A 17242-nucleotide genomic window follows, 5' to 3' on the forward strand; every position below is an offset into this window, starting at 1 on the left:
ACCCACAAACCACAGAAAGGTCTGCTGTGGGAAATAAACTAGTTCAATACCAGACTTACAAGGACATAAAGCCACAGGGCAAACAAATATAGTCCACTGCTAAAAGCAACATCTTCCTTGATGAGATTGTAGCAGAACTCCATTTATCACTTCAGATTTTTTGAAGAAACTTGTGTTTTCTTTCCTTGAACCGTACTTCGAAGCAGATGCTTCAGTACAGTCTGTTCGCACAAGGTTCAGCCTCGCAGAGCAGAAAACTTACAGCAAATCTATTTGAAAAGAACCACCTCTTGCTCCTCACCCCCAAATATATTTCCCCCATATTTAGACCTGCCAGGAGATCCCAACCACAAATACTCCTCCTGACAGTCAAACCTCATAATTACAGCTTGGTAATATTTACAGATATAAAGAAAAGGATGGGTAGAGAACAAAAAGGTCTGAAGGAGTGTGGTATAGTTTTACAAGAACTAAGCTGAACTAACAGCTCATCATTGCCAGAAGGATTAGATCTTCTCACGTGTTTCCTGCTCCTGGCAATCACCTTGGTTCATCATGAGGGCTCATCAAAACCTTTCACAGCCAATTCCAGCAATCTGACAGAAAACTCTGCCTGTTTTGGGCAGAGGGAGTTTTTCACTGTGTTACTGAATCAGAGCGCTCTATAGAAAGGGAATAACACTTCCTCCTCTATGAGCAGGGATAAAGAGGATGGAGTGAGACCTCCTCCTTTTGGCAGCAGTAAAGCAGTGATGAGCTTAGTGACCAGCAGAACCTCCGCCTAAGACTGCTTAAACAGTTTTAGCATTTTCCATACGTAATTTTTTCCATAAGAGAGACAGATAAATAAGCTGAAGAATTTATAGCTGCAGAGATTTTCTGCCCTCTCATATTGATAACCACCCTCGCTACTTGAGCTATTTCCTAGCTAATGGAGTCACAAATCAATTCACATTCAAGTTCCCTCTCTGAAAAATCTCATCTTGTGAACTGCTTGAAGAGCTACACTAAAATGCACTACCCAGCCACTAAAATTGTTTTCCATTTGGAAAACACTGCATTCAGATTGCCAGCACAAAAAAAAAAAAAAAAAACCTCCACACAAAAAAATCTTTTAGATAAACAATCCCTCCTTCTCCATCGAATCCACAAACATCTACTTTATTGATTTTCTGTGCATCTTAAGTTTGTAAGTCACTTCATAAAACATTTAAAAATACAGACATTCCTATAACTAGTAGAAGCAGCCATGCACTGGGGACCTCTCACACACATCAGCCCATCCTTTCACTTCACTGCCTGCTTTGTCAACAAGAATCCTGCTCTATTAGAGGTTTAAAAGAGGAAGGCCTTTTCTACAGACAAAAGCTGTTCTAGCTGAGCTCATGTAACCAAAGCTGGTGTGTGAATAACCTTTATCAACTAATTCCTTCAGGGGGAAAAAGCAAAATCAAACTATCCTAATTACAAGCAGCACAAATAGCACACATGGATAAGGCTGAAAATCCAATAACAAATCCTAGCAAGTCAGATTTGGTGGGAGGGGGACTGCTCGAGGAGGATGACAAAGCGAAACAGGGATCAGAGGAGTACCAGACTTGCACACAAGCCTAGACATGTTAATCAGCACACCCCCCTCCTCCCCTCCAAAAAAAACCCAAAAAACCCACAAGAAAATCCCACGAACTCCATGGATTCAAGATGTAATGCCCTGACATCTTTCGGGATTGCTAGCACTTTTGCTTTGAAACAACTGATGGAGAGCCAACAGTTGCATACTCAGACCCTATTAGGCTGACTGGTCACATTGCCAATAGACAGATAAAGCCACCGTTCATTCATCACATCTTTAACATCAAATCCAGATCACCCACTTCATACCCACGGTTACCTCTCACGTCCATCCATCCCACCACATTACCTGTCCCATCCCCCCTGCAATCTGCCATGCCCTAATATCTCCTCCAAATCAATTCAGCTCTCCAGCTGCACCCTGAACCTGCACTTACTGCCTAATACCCCCTTCTCAGTCCTCAGCCTGCCTGTTCCTCAAAGCAACCACCTGCCCAATCCCAACCTCTAATACCCACACACTCCTCCCCACTCATCTCCTAATAGCAATTATACCCTCTCAACTGGCACCTCAATGCACCATCCCAAATGTACCTCATAAAATGCCATCAGTCAGCCTCAAAGCAGTGCATCCCTCCAATCTACTACCTTCCCCAACCAGTTACCACCAGCATGCCACCCATCCCATCTCTCAGCCCACCCTAAACCCATTTTATAACCATCACTCACCCCTTACCCAGCCTCCCAATCCCCACCCAAATCTCCTGCCCACCGGACTAGACAGCCACCCCTCAGCCTGCTCCAAACAAATATATCTCTCATTTCCAAACCCCACACCCCAAAGCACCTCAGCTCCACACTCCATCACCACCCCACAACCCCCTCTTGCCTCTTTATCCCACAACTTCCCACTCAGCCCCCACCACAGGCTAAACTGCCACAGCCCCATAGCCTCAGTCCGCTCGTACTCCCCCAACCCATAACCTCCCATCCATCCCCCACGACAGCAACACCTGTCTCCACCCCACAACGTCCACACAACGGCACGGCAAACTACCCCACCTCACCCCTCGGGACAACCTGCCGCACCTCAGCCCCACGCCCAGCCCCCACCGCAACCTGCCGCGCCTCAACCCCACGGCCCCTTCCCACCGCAAACCATCACAACCTGCCGCACGCCTCGGCCCCACAACGATTATCTCTTTCCCCTCCCAAGTTACCTCTTGAGGTACCGGACGTCCTCGCCCTGCATGGCGGCGACGGGGCGGGGGGGGGAGGCCTCGGCGGGGCACGGCCCCGCAGCGGTGCTGTTACCAGGGTGAGCGCGAGCACCGCCCCGCGCGCTCACAGCGCGCACGCGCCGCCACCGCCGCCTCGGCCCACGGGAACGTGCGCGCATGAGCACTGCGCTGCCCCTCCGCGGGGCCCGCCGGCGCCGGGTGCCGGCCGCGCACGGGCGGGCGGGCGCAGCGCCCCCTGCAGGTGTGGGGGAGCCGCTATTCCGCTGCCTTGGGCCGTGCCGTGCTCCCCGGTGCCACCTCAGGGTGTAACGGGTAGGTTATGCCCGCCGGCCGCCGTGCTAGGTGAGTACCCCCGGCCGAGGACCCTTGCTGACCTGGGGTGTAGCTGATCCCCCTGAGGGCCGGGGCTGCCCCACGGGCCTCGGCACCCCCGCGAGTGTCCAACCCCGCTGCTGCCTCAGGTTTTGCCCGCTCCATCATGGGAAGGCCAGTGAGTACGGCGGCCTGCAGGCCCCACACAGGGCAGGCCAGTGGGGCTGGTCCCCCTGCAAAGTTAATGGTGCTGAGGAAAGCAGGGGCCCAGGTGTGGCATGACCACAGGTCCTTTAGCTCTGAGGGAGTCAAGGCACAGTTGCGCCCTTACACAAGGGTACCACCTCTTTCATACCTGATACTTCAGGACGTTGTGAGCAGTAGGGGTAAGGAGACTTCATGTTTCTCACTGCAGTATTTAGGGGAGTATTGAAGAAGGGCTGTTGTGGTGTCCTGCCCCATTATGGCAATCTGAGCTGCCACTTTTCCTCAGCACCATCTCATAGTTCAGCCCAGCTTTAAGGCAGCCTTGGTTAGCAAGGTGTTTTGAAACAATCTTCTTGGATCAGCAACACTGTTGCTCCAAGAGACCTGGGGGGTGATACTGCTGTAGCTCCAGTGTTAGGAAAGTGGCTGGAAATCCAAAATAGTGTTACACTGTACAGCCAGCACCTGAATCCTCTGCTTCTTTACCTTGTTTCCCAGCGACTCTAAAGAACAACCAAACAGCATCATATCCAAGAGGTATCAGAAACTATATTAATGGACTGTAGTTGAACTAACAAGACTGTCGCTTGTATCAGAGCAGCATCCAGTCTGGAACGGAGATTGCTCTAAGCTGTGTGTTCTAATATCCATGATGGAGGTAAATCAGGCCTATCCCCAGCTGCCTAAAGGTCTTGCTGTCCATCTAGGTAGAAACAAACACATAGAACTAGAGGCAGCAGTGTCTTTTTGGCTTTGTAGACTCTCTCCGTACTTTCTCAAAATAGGGGTTTCATTTCTGCTTATATTTGTAAAAATAAAACTGTGGAATCAGCAGAGATTGTTTATTTCAAGAATTGTTTGAGGAACAGGGATAGTTGTTTGGGTTTCAGAAGGAAAGGACAATAACACTCCATAGCAACTCACAGGAGTTGATTATAAGATAGAGGGCAGAATCCATGCATGTGGTGTTCTCTGGAGTGCTCTTTGCTGTCCTACAGCCCCATTACATACAACTGAAGTGGCCATCCACACAGAGTCATAGGGGTAATACAGAAATAAGTAACAGTCAGGTAACTAAGCTTTTGTTTTTATTGTGGCAAAGTATAAAGAATAAATGCTTAATGTCTACTGATCCTATTAAACACTAAAAAATTTTATATTTTCATAATTTGTAACAGGGCAGCAAAAAATATTTTGTGGTGTACATACTGTGCCCTGCCTCTGTTTTAACAGAAAACAGAAAAAGAAAGTACCCTGTGAAATATAAAATGCTACCTTAGAGCAATGAATTTACAAAACGTTGTAGAACATAACACTTTTGTAACTGTCCTTATTTTTTTTTTTTTTTTTATTATGGTAATATGTCATCTCTTAATGACTGTTGTGAAGAAAAATGTATATACAGCTACCTGTCAGAGCCACAATTCTTCAGTGATTTCAGCAGCTCTTCAGATAAGCATGAGCCAAACATTAAACTCTCAAGTATGTAACTAAATAGTCTGATATTTCCTGAGTACTAAGTATCTGACAATCTCCATCTATTTCACTGAGAATTTCTTTTTTTAATCTGGCTACATAAGCCAATAAATGGAGAACAGTTTTAGACACCTATGAAAAAGTAGGTCAAGGATTACAAGATGAGAATGATACACAGGAATGTGAGACCTGAAAAACATAAGAAAAAGAACAAATTTTGCAGTTAAGTGTGCCACAATGTTTAAGCTAAAATTGGCTGTTTGTCAAGACCTGGAAGGACAGCAAAGCCTGTCTCAGCCTGACAGATGTCAGATGAGAACACCTCAGCTTTGCAGCGATTGAGCCATAAGCAGTGCTAAGATCAGATAATTTTGTCAGTGACAACCAGTTGATGCTGGGTTTAGAAAGCCACACTAAAAACCTTGTATTACACAGTAGATTCTTTTAAAATTAAATTGTAAACCAAATGTTTCCTGAGGTCTGGTTCTACAGCCTTTCCCTGAGCTGTTGATGTTGCTTTGGACAATTTCTTACATCTCTTTTGTTATACTTTGATGAGGTTCATGGTATTACCATAGGACCCTGGAGATTCCCCTCACCTGCATGTTAGAAGCATACACAAAGAGAATGAAAGAGTGGTATTTGAGGCAGAAGGCCAATCAGGCTGTAAAGAGAAGCTGGAATATGCAGTACCTCTCTGTTTCTCCTTTTTGCTTTTGTTTGGGTGGTTTTGGGGTTTGGTTTTTTTTTTTTTTCTTAGAGCAGTTGCAAAAAATACTGTTCTAGAATCAGGTAGAAGACTTTTAGTGAGGGAACTTAAAGAAGGGTGGAAAAGAACATGGGAGTTGCAAAGAAAGCCAGAATAGAAAGAGAATGGTAGAAAAAGTTGCATGAAGAGAAGTTGGGTGAGAGAGGAGCAAAGCAGACGGTTAAACAGAACAAGAGGAAAGAAATGTGGAGTGTTCTCAAGTTAAATGTATGGTAGAATATGTGTAGAAGAAATGGACAACGTTTTTGTAGAATAAATGTAGATGAAGAAATGAAGAACATTGTTGTTGTTTGCATTAAAATTGTGAAATTTTAATTTACCCTTTTAATTTACCCTTTTTATGCAAAAAATTTAATGTGGTCTTTTTTTTTTTTTCTCAAGATGTGGCCAGATGTTCTTAACCTGACCGACAGAATGCTGTCCATGACATTGGAGCAACACCCCCATACTGTCTCATGGTAACTTTGTAATTTGTAATTTGGTAATTTCTTCCTATTGGTTCTCTTAGTATAAATCAAATTCATTATGACTGAAAAGTACTGGAGCTAAGCCTGATTTTGAAGTAAAAAAAGATGCTTCCATTGTCTTCAGTGAGCTTTATATGGGCCCTTGGTATATAACCACGAGACTATATGTTGAAAACAATTTCTTCAAAGTTTCATTGAGTCCTACGCAAATTTTTTTATATCATTGAGGAAGAAAAAAAAATCAAACAGAATAAGCAACATTGCTTTTCTATAGAAGATAGAATTGTTAAAATGTAATAGGCTAATTTCTGTCTTGTGCAATTAAGAAACCAAAGCAATTCTGAGATTTATAATCTCTCCATCTAAGACTGAACCTTACTTTCAGGAAAAAAAAGAACATGGGTGGATTTCGAGGGAAAAATAGTGGATACAGGATATTTTCTGAGACCTATTAAAGATGAACTATGTATGAAACTCCTTAAGACTTTTTATTAGGTAAAATAAAGTACAACATTCTGAAAGGATGACTCTCAGAGAAACATTTTAAGTGATTAGACTATGCTGCTCAGTGGGGGATGGAGATGATGATGTTCTGATGTGCTGTCACACAGTAAGTGTTTGAGGTATGGAGGTAATAAACCCTGGGCTTAAAGGTTTATATTGGAAGGAAGAAGTGAGATGAGGCAAAGCAAAATCTGGTGTGCAAAGGGAAAGTCTGGCTTAACTCTTCTGGATGAAATTAATCTTGGGACACAGGTCAAGGTGATTCTTGAATGCCTTTTTGATCAGCAGTGACAGGGACATCCATGTAAGAGAAGGGCTTTTTCAATATGACATATGATTGTGCTGGTAAATCCTGGGTGCTCTTGTTATCCTTGAACATGAAATTTCACAAAAATGAAAACAGGATTCTCTATGGAGAGCTGGATTTGAATGTTATAATATATCTAACTTCACACTGACCTAAGTAAATGCATTAATTTGAGGCTTATTTAAACCAGCAAAAAAATTAGCTGTAGGGTTTTATTTTTTCAGATGTAGAAAGAAAAAAATAAAGATGTGAAAAGAAGCAGACCTCTTCATAGAGAAGCAGAACTTTCTTTCGACTAGACATTATAGAGCAAAGGGTATATTGTGTTCTCCCTTGGCTTATTCAAATCAAAATTGCTCACTTCCATGAAAGTGATCTTGTTTGATGGCCTTGTGCACTCATTCACTTGGCTGAGTGAGTATATGCAGCTGGTGGTAAATTGACCTCTGCCATCTTGTGCCTCAGTGTTCCTCCACAGCTGGAGTGTTAACAAACTCTGCATGTGCAGGCCTGTGCACTCCTGCAAGGCAGGAATACAGTACCCAAGCTCAGCTGAAGATGTGGCAAAGCAACCATCTACCTGGACTTTCAGCACCTGACTTGAGACTTTAGGGTTGCTGCTTACAGAAAAAATATCAGTTTACTCATGTCCTGAGTAAGGTTGATCTAAGTTGTGTTGGAAGATATAAAAAGTACTTTAATAGTGCTACATTAGTTTGTTTTTTTTCCTTAAGGGATCAACCTTTTAAGAGGGAATTTTGCTCTGAGGAACACGTAACAGCCATATCACGTATTTGCATAGAATCATAGAATCATTTAGGTTGGAAAAGACCTTTAAGATCATCAAGTCTAATTGTTATCCTAGCACTGCTAAGTCCACCACTAAACCATGCCTGTAAGTGCCACGTGTATATGTCAGTATGTTCTCTATGTGTGTGTTCAGTATGTACGGTGCACTAGAATTTGTGTATTTCATTTCTGCTTATTTTCTGACAAACAGCCTGAAATGCAAAGAGCCAATGATGTGCTTCCAGTTTGGGTTAATTTTAATTAAGCTAAGGAAAACAGAAAGATTAAATATAAAAGTGTCCATACAAGAGTGAGCAGATGGCCTCTCTCTACTAATGTCATCTTGTGGGCTGCAGTGACAATGATGGAGATTTTTTGTGCAAAATCGTGGTTCTGCTGAAGTCAATGAGAGTTTTACCATTGACCCTGATGGGGACAGAATTTCACCTCTTAATGTTTATTAGATGCAGCAGGCAGAAAGCAGACTCATAGCTATAAAAGCTATGACATTTTATGGTTCAGACTCTGCAACCACTCAAGCACATGCTTAATTTTGCCACAGTAATAAAAGTTAAGCGCCAGCTTAAGTGTTTTCAAGAAGGGGTCTCCTTTGCACTTGAACAAGTCTATATTTGATCATAAATCAGAAATTCCCCCTCTTTCTCATCCCTTCTCTCCAAAAGAAAAGGATTCTGCATGTGATCATTAAATTTTTCTACTTTGCTCCAAAATAATGTCATTTTGTTCAGGTTTTGTCAAAAAAAGCAAAGGGAGAGTAAGGAGTGGGTACCTCAGCTGAAGTGGTGTCCTCAGATGTTTGACTTAAAGCAAAGTGCTCATTTCAAACAGATTCAAAAGGTAGATTTCAGTTTCCAATAATTGATTATAAATATCTCAGACAATGGTAATTTCCTTAGGGGGGAAAAAAAAATAATTTTTGCACAACACTTTATAGCCAAAATATTTTTCATTAAGTTTTTTAACTGTCCTGGACAACACTGGCCTTGTTCTTCATAGCAGGGCAAATCCTGCACCTTTTGCAGATAGCAGCATTTGTGCATTTGTGTATTTGTTTCCACTTAATTTTAACCAAAGCACATGAGAAGTATAGCAGAGTGGAAGCAAAGGAGAGACATTTGAGCTAGGTGAATTCAGACCTGAAATCAAGCATAAAATTTTAGTGGGATAGCGCTTAACCAGTGGAATAACTTACCTTAGGATTTATGTCTGGATGCTTCCGCGCTATTACCAATCTTTATGTCAGGAGTAGATGCCTTTGTGAAACAAATGCTCCAGCTCAGGCTCAGGTTCAATGCAAATTGTGCTGAAGCAAACTCTTTCAATCTGTCTTCCTGCTCCAAGCCAAATAATTTGTACCAATATTATTCCTGTCACAATATAATCTTCAGCAATGTGCATTATAGTCTTCCTGGGGAATCTATTCCAGGACTGAATTGCTGTTATTCCAAGAAAACCCTTCCTTTCTTCTATCAAAGCTAATCAGTCAGCCCTTACTTTCCTTGAAGAGTCATGCCCAAACCTGGGTGCAGTTGAAGCCTTTCAAGTGCAGAATAAATAAGAAGGATGACCTCATATTGTTTATGGGGATGAAGTAATCCTTCCCCTTGGTAGTGATAAGGCTGGTCTTGATGCAGGAATGGGGGTCTTTGATGCATATTATACTGAAGGGCCAACTAGATGGTCGTGGAAGTCCCTCTGTTTTTTAAATCTAAGAAAGCAAATGTGGGTGATGAGTGTACAGTAAATTCTCTCATGGCTTCTGTTCTTATGCTAATTTGGTTTATTTACATCATGGTTGATAATAATAGAGGAAGTAGTACATTGGGTAGGGCGGATGGTGAGTCAGTTTTAGACTCATCAAGAACCCAAGCAGATGCTGTACTTCGGTTTGATTTAGTGCACTTGTCCCTTCACCCTACTTGGTCTTCCCAGGACAATCTGTGGCAACATGTCTGGGATGGAAACTGGAAGAGTGTATAGAACAGAGACAGTTGTAAGAAAAAATGTATTATGTGACAGCTGGGAGCTGATGACAGGATGCAGAGTAAAGGCTTATCATGGGAACTGTGGTTGCATTTCCCTCGCAGTTAGGAGAGCTTTAAGGCTGCACTTAGTGCCTAGACCTTGCTTCATACTCCACCTTGGCCATCAGTGCTGGGTAGAATGATACCAGGCAAGATATCTTTTCCTGAAGAGCTTTCTAGAATGCCTCCGAAGGAGTGGATGTGACTTGCCGCCAGCCTGAGCTCTGGAGCAGTGTGCATTCCATGTGCTGTCCTAGCTCAGCACAGAAACAGACAGAGGGGTTGTTGGCTGTGAGACCCAGGGAAGGAATGGCAGGAGAGTGTATCGGGCACCTGGAAGAGACTGTGTCAGAAAAGGAAGGTGATGGTGTGCAAAACAAAGTGTATGGTGGGCAACAGCAGACCTGAGAGGTGGAAAGGGACAGCTGTACTTTCCAGAAGTCTGGAAAGCACCAGGGGAAGGAAGGATCAAGGGCTGGTCTGTCTGACCCGTTGGTAAGAAAATACAAGAGCCCAGGAGTTCAGGTGTGGTAATTACTATTTCACGTGAGCTTCTGGGTTACAATACTGGAAGTTTTACAATGCTGCTGAGCTGTGTGTTGAAAAAACAATCCTTCAGCTTTCAACTAGTTTAGTTACCATCTGTAAGCTGTTTAAGTAATTCCCTTCATTTCACTTTCCTCATTTAATTTTGTTATGTATACCTTTTCTTCATTACACATCCTACATATGCATCTGTACGGGCACAGAGTAGCACATAGGGGTGTAACTCTGGATTTTCCGTAGAACTGGAAAACACAGTTGTTACTGACGTGCTTCATGGGCAGAACAGGATAATGCTAGATTTCTGTAGCCCATCCACAGACTGTAGGCATTTTACTGTGGGGACCTGTGGTCTGTTCCTCACACGTGTATCTTAGACAGGCACGGAAAGTGTGAAATACATAAATAAAAAGTGATTTATCCTACAAAATTCCAACATTGGCATTTCTGTAGATGTTCGAGTTTTATTTTGTGCCTTCTGTACATAACTCGATTTGCTATTGGATTTCAGATTTCAAAGGTAAGATATTGAAGTTGTCCTTAGTTCACCCAGCTCCAGCAAAGTATTCCATATCATATAGTTCATAAGATTTCCCTGGAACCCAGGGGCATATCAGTTGTCGTGGCAAGGCACAGCAAGGTGAGTTAATTAATAGCATTCCAACATACCCTTGGTTTATTGGCTAGTAGTGAAGAATCCCAGAAGAAGAAAAGCACTGTAATTGTGCCAGATCCGTTCTGTGTTTCCTATAGTTTCTTTCTTGAAGTTTTTTCATACATGTTATATTGTCTCAATGCCAGTGCTCATGGTCTCTGAAATTAAAAGCATTACTCATAAAGGGGATAATGAGATTAAAAATATTGCTCATAAAGAACACGTTGATCCTCACTGGGAGGATGATAGACATAAAAACATCAAATTACTGATGTCACCAAATAAAACTAATTTAGGAGATAACAGTGCATTTTTTAAGAAATACTGGGGATGTGTTAGATTTACAAACTGCAAGAACTTTCCTTCCCAGTATGCTCATTCTTCATTTATCATTTTATAATAAGAAAACCCCTTAAACTTAAAGTTAGTCTCATACAAATGTCACTTGCTAGCTTTCTTGCTAATCCAGAGGAAATATTATCCTAGTGGTCCCTGAGGTCCAATGTCTAGGTGTTGGATACATGATAAACTTACTTGAAGCCTTCTTAGTGAGATATAGCCCTCTGGAGACAGCTGTGGATTTAATTTTTCAAGCTTTAGTACAACCAAACCCCCTAAAAATAAGATTTAAGTTTCCCTTGTCAGGTCATTTAAGAGTTTCTTCTTTTATTTTACTCTTTTTTTTTCCCTCCTTTGCTACTTGCCCAGACTTCTAATCCCCAGCCTCTGGAGGAAACATTTAACCATCTCAAACTTTTCATGTCTTGATTATTTTTTGGTTCCAAAGGACAACACACATACATTTGGCTTTTGAAAGGTTCTAGTCTGAGAGCTCAGATAGAAAGTATTCATGCAAAGCAAATAGTTTCCAGTCTTGGTAATTTAGGCTTCTACTTTCAGTACAGAGCAGAGGTGTTTTTTCCAAATTTTGAGCCACTCTGCTGTGTAAGAGCAGTATTTCACAGGAAGTGTGTTTATAATCTCTGCAGTCCATGTTCCTGTGTGTTTATGCTGCCTGGGAGTTGGGCTTAATCTAGTTTTCTTGCATCTTGGTGCTTATCACTTAGTTTTCCAGAAACTGAGTTTAATGTTCCAAGGCATGCACAGGATTTAACTGCATAATTCCTGGTATTGTGAAACTCCATACAACTCAGAGACCAGTTAAGGATGAAGGCTATCAAAGTAAGCAATGTCACAGATACACTATCTAAAATGCAGGGAGTAGTATACTTGTGATCCTTACACCGATGCACTAAAAATGCTGCTTACAGCTCCTGACCTCCTCTAATTTGTCTGGTGTGCAAGCCCATGCCTCCAACTTCTACCAGACTTCTCAGGAGCTAAAGGTGCAAGAAGCCTTTCGAGGTCACTTATCAGATTTGTACCCTACAGTGAACTTCTCTTTTTCCTTTCACCTTGATTTCCTCTGGCTTCCTCAGGAAATTAGTTTTATCTTGCCTTACCTATCCATGCATTCATCAGGTCTTTTCTTCTCCCTCTAATGACTTTATGAGATGTTGGCCAAGTGCAATCACCATTGAAAGATGTGCACAGAAGTTGAAAGTTAATTAAGTTTCAAGAGGTTGTGTGCTCTGCCTGCCAGGTAGATGAGAGAGACTCATGATAGGGACAGTGCTGAGGGAGAGTTAAGTAGAGTGCAGCTCACTGGCAGCGGAGAGGGGTCAGGCTCTCTGTGCACAGTGGCCATCCAGACAGCACAGATGAATGGGCTGGCCAAACCATGCCAGAGCAGCTCCAGACTGGCTGCAGTACAGGCAGTTTCTTGTCCAGTGTGGGTCTTTGCACACCTCACCAACGTGTTTGCCATCCTAGCCAGCAGCAGGGAGGGGTCCCCAGAGCTCCAGATCTGAAAGCCTGGGTCTTTACATCTCAGCCTCTCCAGTAAGAGAGGCATATTGCAGGAGGTTAAATGATCTGTCTAACCCGTGGTCTACCCACATCAATTCTTTCTACAGATCTGGTGTTACCCGTTGCACTCTCTACTTCCTCAGATTGGAGTGTCTGTTTTGTCATGATGTTCATAGTCCAGAGAAAGGCTGTCCCCTCCTGGCATCACCACTGTCATGTCACATCATTAGTGTGTGCCCTTGTATGCCCAGAATGGGGGCCTTCATGTCCTGGCCTTGAAAGAGTTCAAGAAAATATCTGGTCTGGCTCTGTGCAGGAGCAGTATGTAAGTGCAAAGAACCAGCCAAACCACATTTCCTAGCTAATGGGTTTAGACTGTTTCCCTAGGCATCACAGCTCTTTGCTGTCAGAGACAAGATAACTGGGCAGGATACTTTTTGGTCTGAGCAGATGGGTCAATCATATGCCTTAGGTAGGAAGGATCCAGCTGAAAGGAAGTGGAAAGGCATGTTTTTCTGGCAATGTTGTGTGCAGAGGGAGCTTTGATGGTGTGGGTTGCCATCTTTCTTTTGCTTTGGAACTGAAAAGAAAGCCTTGAGAGACTTTTTACCAAAGCATTTCTGACAGTTGCATGCCAGAGCTGAAAGACATTAAGACTTATCTCCCACTTTCCCAGTTCTCCCATAGGCTTTTCTGTATTGTTTTTTGCGCTGTTTCCTGAGTGTGCAACATCCTCTTTATCCTGGCTCAGCAAACCACTATCCCCTCTGGTCACTCCTTAAAACTCTCTTCTTATGTGCAGTCCACAATGACTGAGACAGCCAGTCTCCAGACCCCCTTCCTTTTTGGTTAAAGAGCTGCGCCTGCATTCTTAAACACAGAGCTATGGGGGGATATGAACTATGCACACACACATGCACAAGGCTACAGCTAACTTGATCCTGCATTTTCCAAAACCCACAAACCCTGCCACTCAGCCAGAAGGAGATTTTTGTTAGCTTTCACCTAGAAAATGAGCTTTATCATGTGCTTGAACCAACAGAGGGCAATATACACAAAATTCAATATTGAGAAGAAATGCAATTAAAAGATGATTCTGAGCAGCCCAGCCCTTACTGTATCTGGAGTCACATATCACAGTGAAAGGCGGCATTCCATGCTGGACCTAAAACCTTCTCAGGCTCCATCAATTAAACCACCACATATGGGGTGGAAGAGACTCAGCAAGGAACTCTCACTAGGGTTCAATGAAAAACAGATGTTGTGGGCACAGCTGTCATGCTTCTTATCAAGAACAACAGAGCAGCCCCTTCTGCAGTTTCATCAGGAACCCTGCCCTTCCTTCCCTTCAGCCCCAGCCCTACTGAGAGTCCCTAACTAGAACCAAATAAAATCCTCACGGCCAAAGCATGCAGGAGTGCTCCCCAGATATTGCTATTTACATTAGCATACTGTTTATGGATCTCCAAATCAGGGTCCCACTGTGACTGTCACTGTACTTGAGACATGATGAGATAGGCTCCCACTCTTACCTAAGAGTGGCTTCACTCATTCAAAAATGTAATTTAGTGTTGGCTCCAGAGCTAGAAGTATTAGAGGGAAAGAACTGTGTATTCCCTCCATAGGGATAAAGCTCTGGCCGATTTCGTTTACATGAATTATAATGTATTTGCCCATAGGGCTCACATGCTGTGTTTTGTTGCTTCAGATGGAATTCCAGATTGCTAAATTCAAATTGTATAAATGATAACAGATTGCTGCTGTGACTGCACCCGTGAAAGCACCGGGGAATTGCGCAGGATATGCCCTGAAGGACATGAGTCATCCTGACTTACAGACAGTGAACTCTGCTTTGGAAATGTCATTCAAAGCAAGGGTTTCTCATGAGAGATCAGAAGTCCTATATCAAGGTTGGGTCTTTGCCCAAGGACCTGTTTTGCTCTGCACTTCCTTGGGTCCTTTTGCTACAGAGGGATTTTGCAAGACTGACCAGTCTACTGGTGACAACAACATTATTGTTGTTTGCACTTGTAAATGATACACTGAAACCAAATTTACCTAAGTTTAGTTACAAATAAACAAATAAAGAAGTGGAAGAAGGGAAATAGCCCTGCAAACAAAACAAAACCTTTTGTTTGGCCTGACACAAAAAAAATCTTTCAAGTAAGAAAAGAGAAATATTTCAGTTTCTCGTCAACCCAAACCACTATTTTTTCTCAATTCCGTACTCAACTCAAAACCAAATGATTTCCACAGTAATACTTCTGAAGACTGCTGAGTCTAATTGGACCCATGAGCAGAGTTTAGGTGGGCGAGGAGTGTGATTAAGAGTTCTGGACTTCAACAAGTCAGACAATTAGTGCATCCATTGTCATATTACTGTTTCCCAGCTTGACACCCAGATATTGGCATACACTGTTGCTCTGAATAAGCCACCGAAGCTGCAGTCAGAATAATACAGGCAGTTGCTTTTCTGGCTGCAGCAAAGTCAGTTGTAAAGGTTACCACCTGCCATCCAACCTGCAGCTTTTCTTCACTGCCCTCATAACTGCACATGTGCTCTCAGCCTGTGCCTTTTCTATCAACATGATCCTGTGGTTTTCAGGAACTTTTAAAAACTTGTTGTCAAACATAAAAATTTCTTGCTTTAACCACATCTATTCCTGACAGCATATGCCAGGCGTGAGTGTGAAGGAGAAGAATTAATATAGAAGCCTTTTTAAGGTAAAGGGACATCTTACAGCAATCCTGATGGCTTGTCCGTGTGGAATTTAGATTGCATACCAGGTGTTTTCTAAGCAGAACACAGTAATTTAGAGGCAAAATTGACCCTTTGTGACCTGCTTGATATGTAGAGCTAGTGCACATGGTTTTCCTCTCTGTGCAGCTGATGTGTTTCAGAAGTAGCATGTGCAGCTTTGACCTGCAGAGAGGTAGTTACTTACTAATATAAAAGTAATCCAAACTTCTTTTTAAATACCTTGATGTTCCAACAAACAGATCTACCTTGGATCTTGCAGTGACTCATTATAAGCCATCTGATAGCTTATTTTAAACCTGATACTCTCAAGTGAAGATCAGCTGCAGGTATTTTAACAAGAAGCCACTCAGGCTGATCCTTCATTTTATCTGTGCTAAATGTGATGTCCTAGAACTGGCTGATTTCACGGGGAAGAATATGAACTATTTGTTTACCCATATAAATGCAAACACATTCTTACTTTAGACCAGAAGCTTTTTGAGGCAATGACTGTGTCTACCGTAATTTTAGTGTAGGGCTTCAGTTTACCCATACATCCAGATTCTCCAGTGACCCTACTACCAACAAAAAAGATGGCTAGCTGGCTTCAACTTCAGAAGGAGTTAGATGGCCATTTGGGAAAGGAAACTAGAGTTGAGAGTTGGTTTACTCACATTTCAGCAGTGATCCTGAAAGTAGTATGGGTGCCATTTTGTCCGTACTTAAGCCTCATACTTCTTTTTAATGGAGATGTAGGGTATATAATAGTGCTTGAATTGTTCGCAGCTTCCAGGTAGACCAATACTACTCCTATTCAGAATATAGGGTTAGGAGACAATGTGAAGCAGTTGTGAGTTGTTCTTAGCAGAAGACATTAAGACACTGCTGTTAACAAATAGGCAGAGAATATACCATCCACTTTTTGGGAAAAACATACAAACAAAACCAACTGGTATTTCTGTGGACTTTTCCAGGCACCTTTGGGCACGAATCTATGTTTCTGCCTAACCTTTGACAGCAATAGGAAGTGCTTTGAAAGTGATTTAAAAGGCTTGATGCTGTTGTTGTTCACGTACTTAGCTTGATGCTGTTTTTATTCACCTACTTAGCACAAGTATCTGAGGCCTGAGTGTGTGTTCACACTAACTTTTAGGTTATAGAGCTATTTGGAAGAGGGACATAGTCTTGATCACGTGCAAATAGAATAAATAGAATTGTTTATGACACCTTCTGTAGATCTTCACCCTTTTTTTGTGGGGCGGGACTACTGTGTGTCAAAAACTAATTTATCAGAGAGCCTAAAAAACTAATCCTGTGGACTGTTGTTTCTGACACATTTGCGTTGGATGGTTGAGGATGGTACCTTGGAAAGAGAGGTGCAGATGTACCCATGCCTGTCCATCCTTATGGGTTTTATGGTGTCTCAGAGGAACAAAACTCACTTTGCTGAGTGACACCAGGATGAGACCTGTCATAGACAGAGACATACACAAAATGATTGCACATATCTTTTTTCCTAAAGAAAGTGGGCTAGGAGTATGTTATGAGATCACTAGCAGGGCATTAAAATCATAGGGAGTGACTCTGAAATATGCGCTGCTTCCCATGGGTATGTATTCATTGTAATTGGCCAGATTCTGAGAGGATATAAATTGAGAGAGCTTCACTGGAGTCACAGTCGCTTGGGCATTTGGTAAGCACTGGGGAACCCAAATGCGCAACTTCAAAGAGAGTTAAGCTCCACTT

At 42.6% G+C, this 17242-nt stretch overlaps 2 protein-coding genes across 9 annotated transcripts in view; one reads left to right on the forward strand and one right to left on the reverse strand.

The window, feature by feature from the left end:
• KIFAP3 (kinesin associated protein 3) overlaps positions 1 to 2986 on the reverse strand; it is a 68593-nt gene extending 65607 nt beyond the window's left edge. For all 4 annotated transcript variants that reach the window (XM_030495667.1, XM_030495665.1, XM_030495664.1 and 1 more), the window contains exon 1: positions 2793 to 2986. In XM_030495667.1, coding sequence (XP_030351527.1) covers positions 2793 to 2971 — 179 coding nt within the window. In that variant the 5' untranslated portion in view covers positions 2972 to 2986. The remainder of the gene's footprint in view (positions 1 to 2792) is intronic.
• METTL11B (methyltransferase like 11B) overlaps positions 2972 to 17242 on the forward strand; it is a 40467-nt gene continuing 26196 nt past the window's right edge. For 2 of the 5 annotated variants that reach the window (XR_003992797.1, XM_032920136.1), the window contains exons 1-2: positions 2994 to 3155; positions 5959 to 6035. Coding sequence is in view for 1 of the 5 variants with exons in the window: in XM_030495679.1 (XP_030351539.1) it covers positions 6033 to 6035 (3 nt within the window). In the remaining 4 variants the exon portion in view is untranslated. Of the gene's footprint in view, positions 3156 to 5958; positions 6036 to 17242 lie in introns of all 5 variants that reach the window. The other 3 variants (XM_030495673.1, XM_030495679.1, XR_003992796.1) reach the window with 3 other exon arrangements.

Source organism: Strigops habroptila, chromosome 8 (assembly GCF_004027225.2).
Source record: "Strigops habroptila isolate Jane chromosome 8, bStrHab1.2.pri, whole genome shotgun sequence".
Taxonomy (NCBI): domain Eukaryota; kingdom Metazoa; phylum Chordata; class Aves; order Psittaciformes; family Psittacidae; genus Strigops; species Strigops habroptila.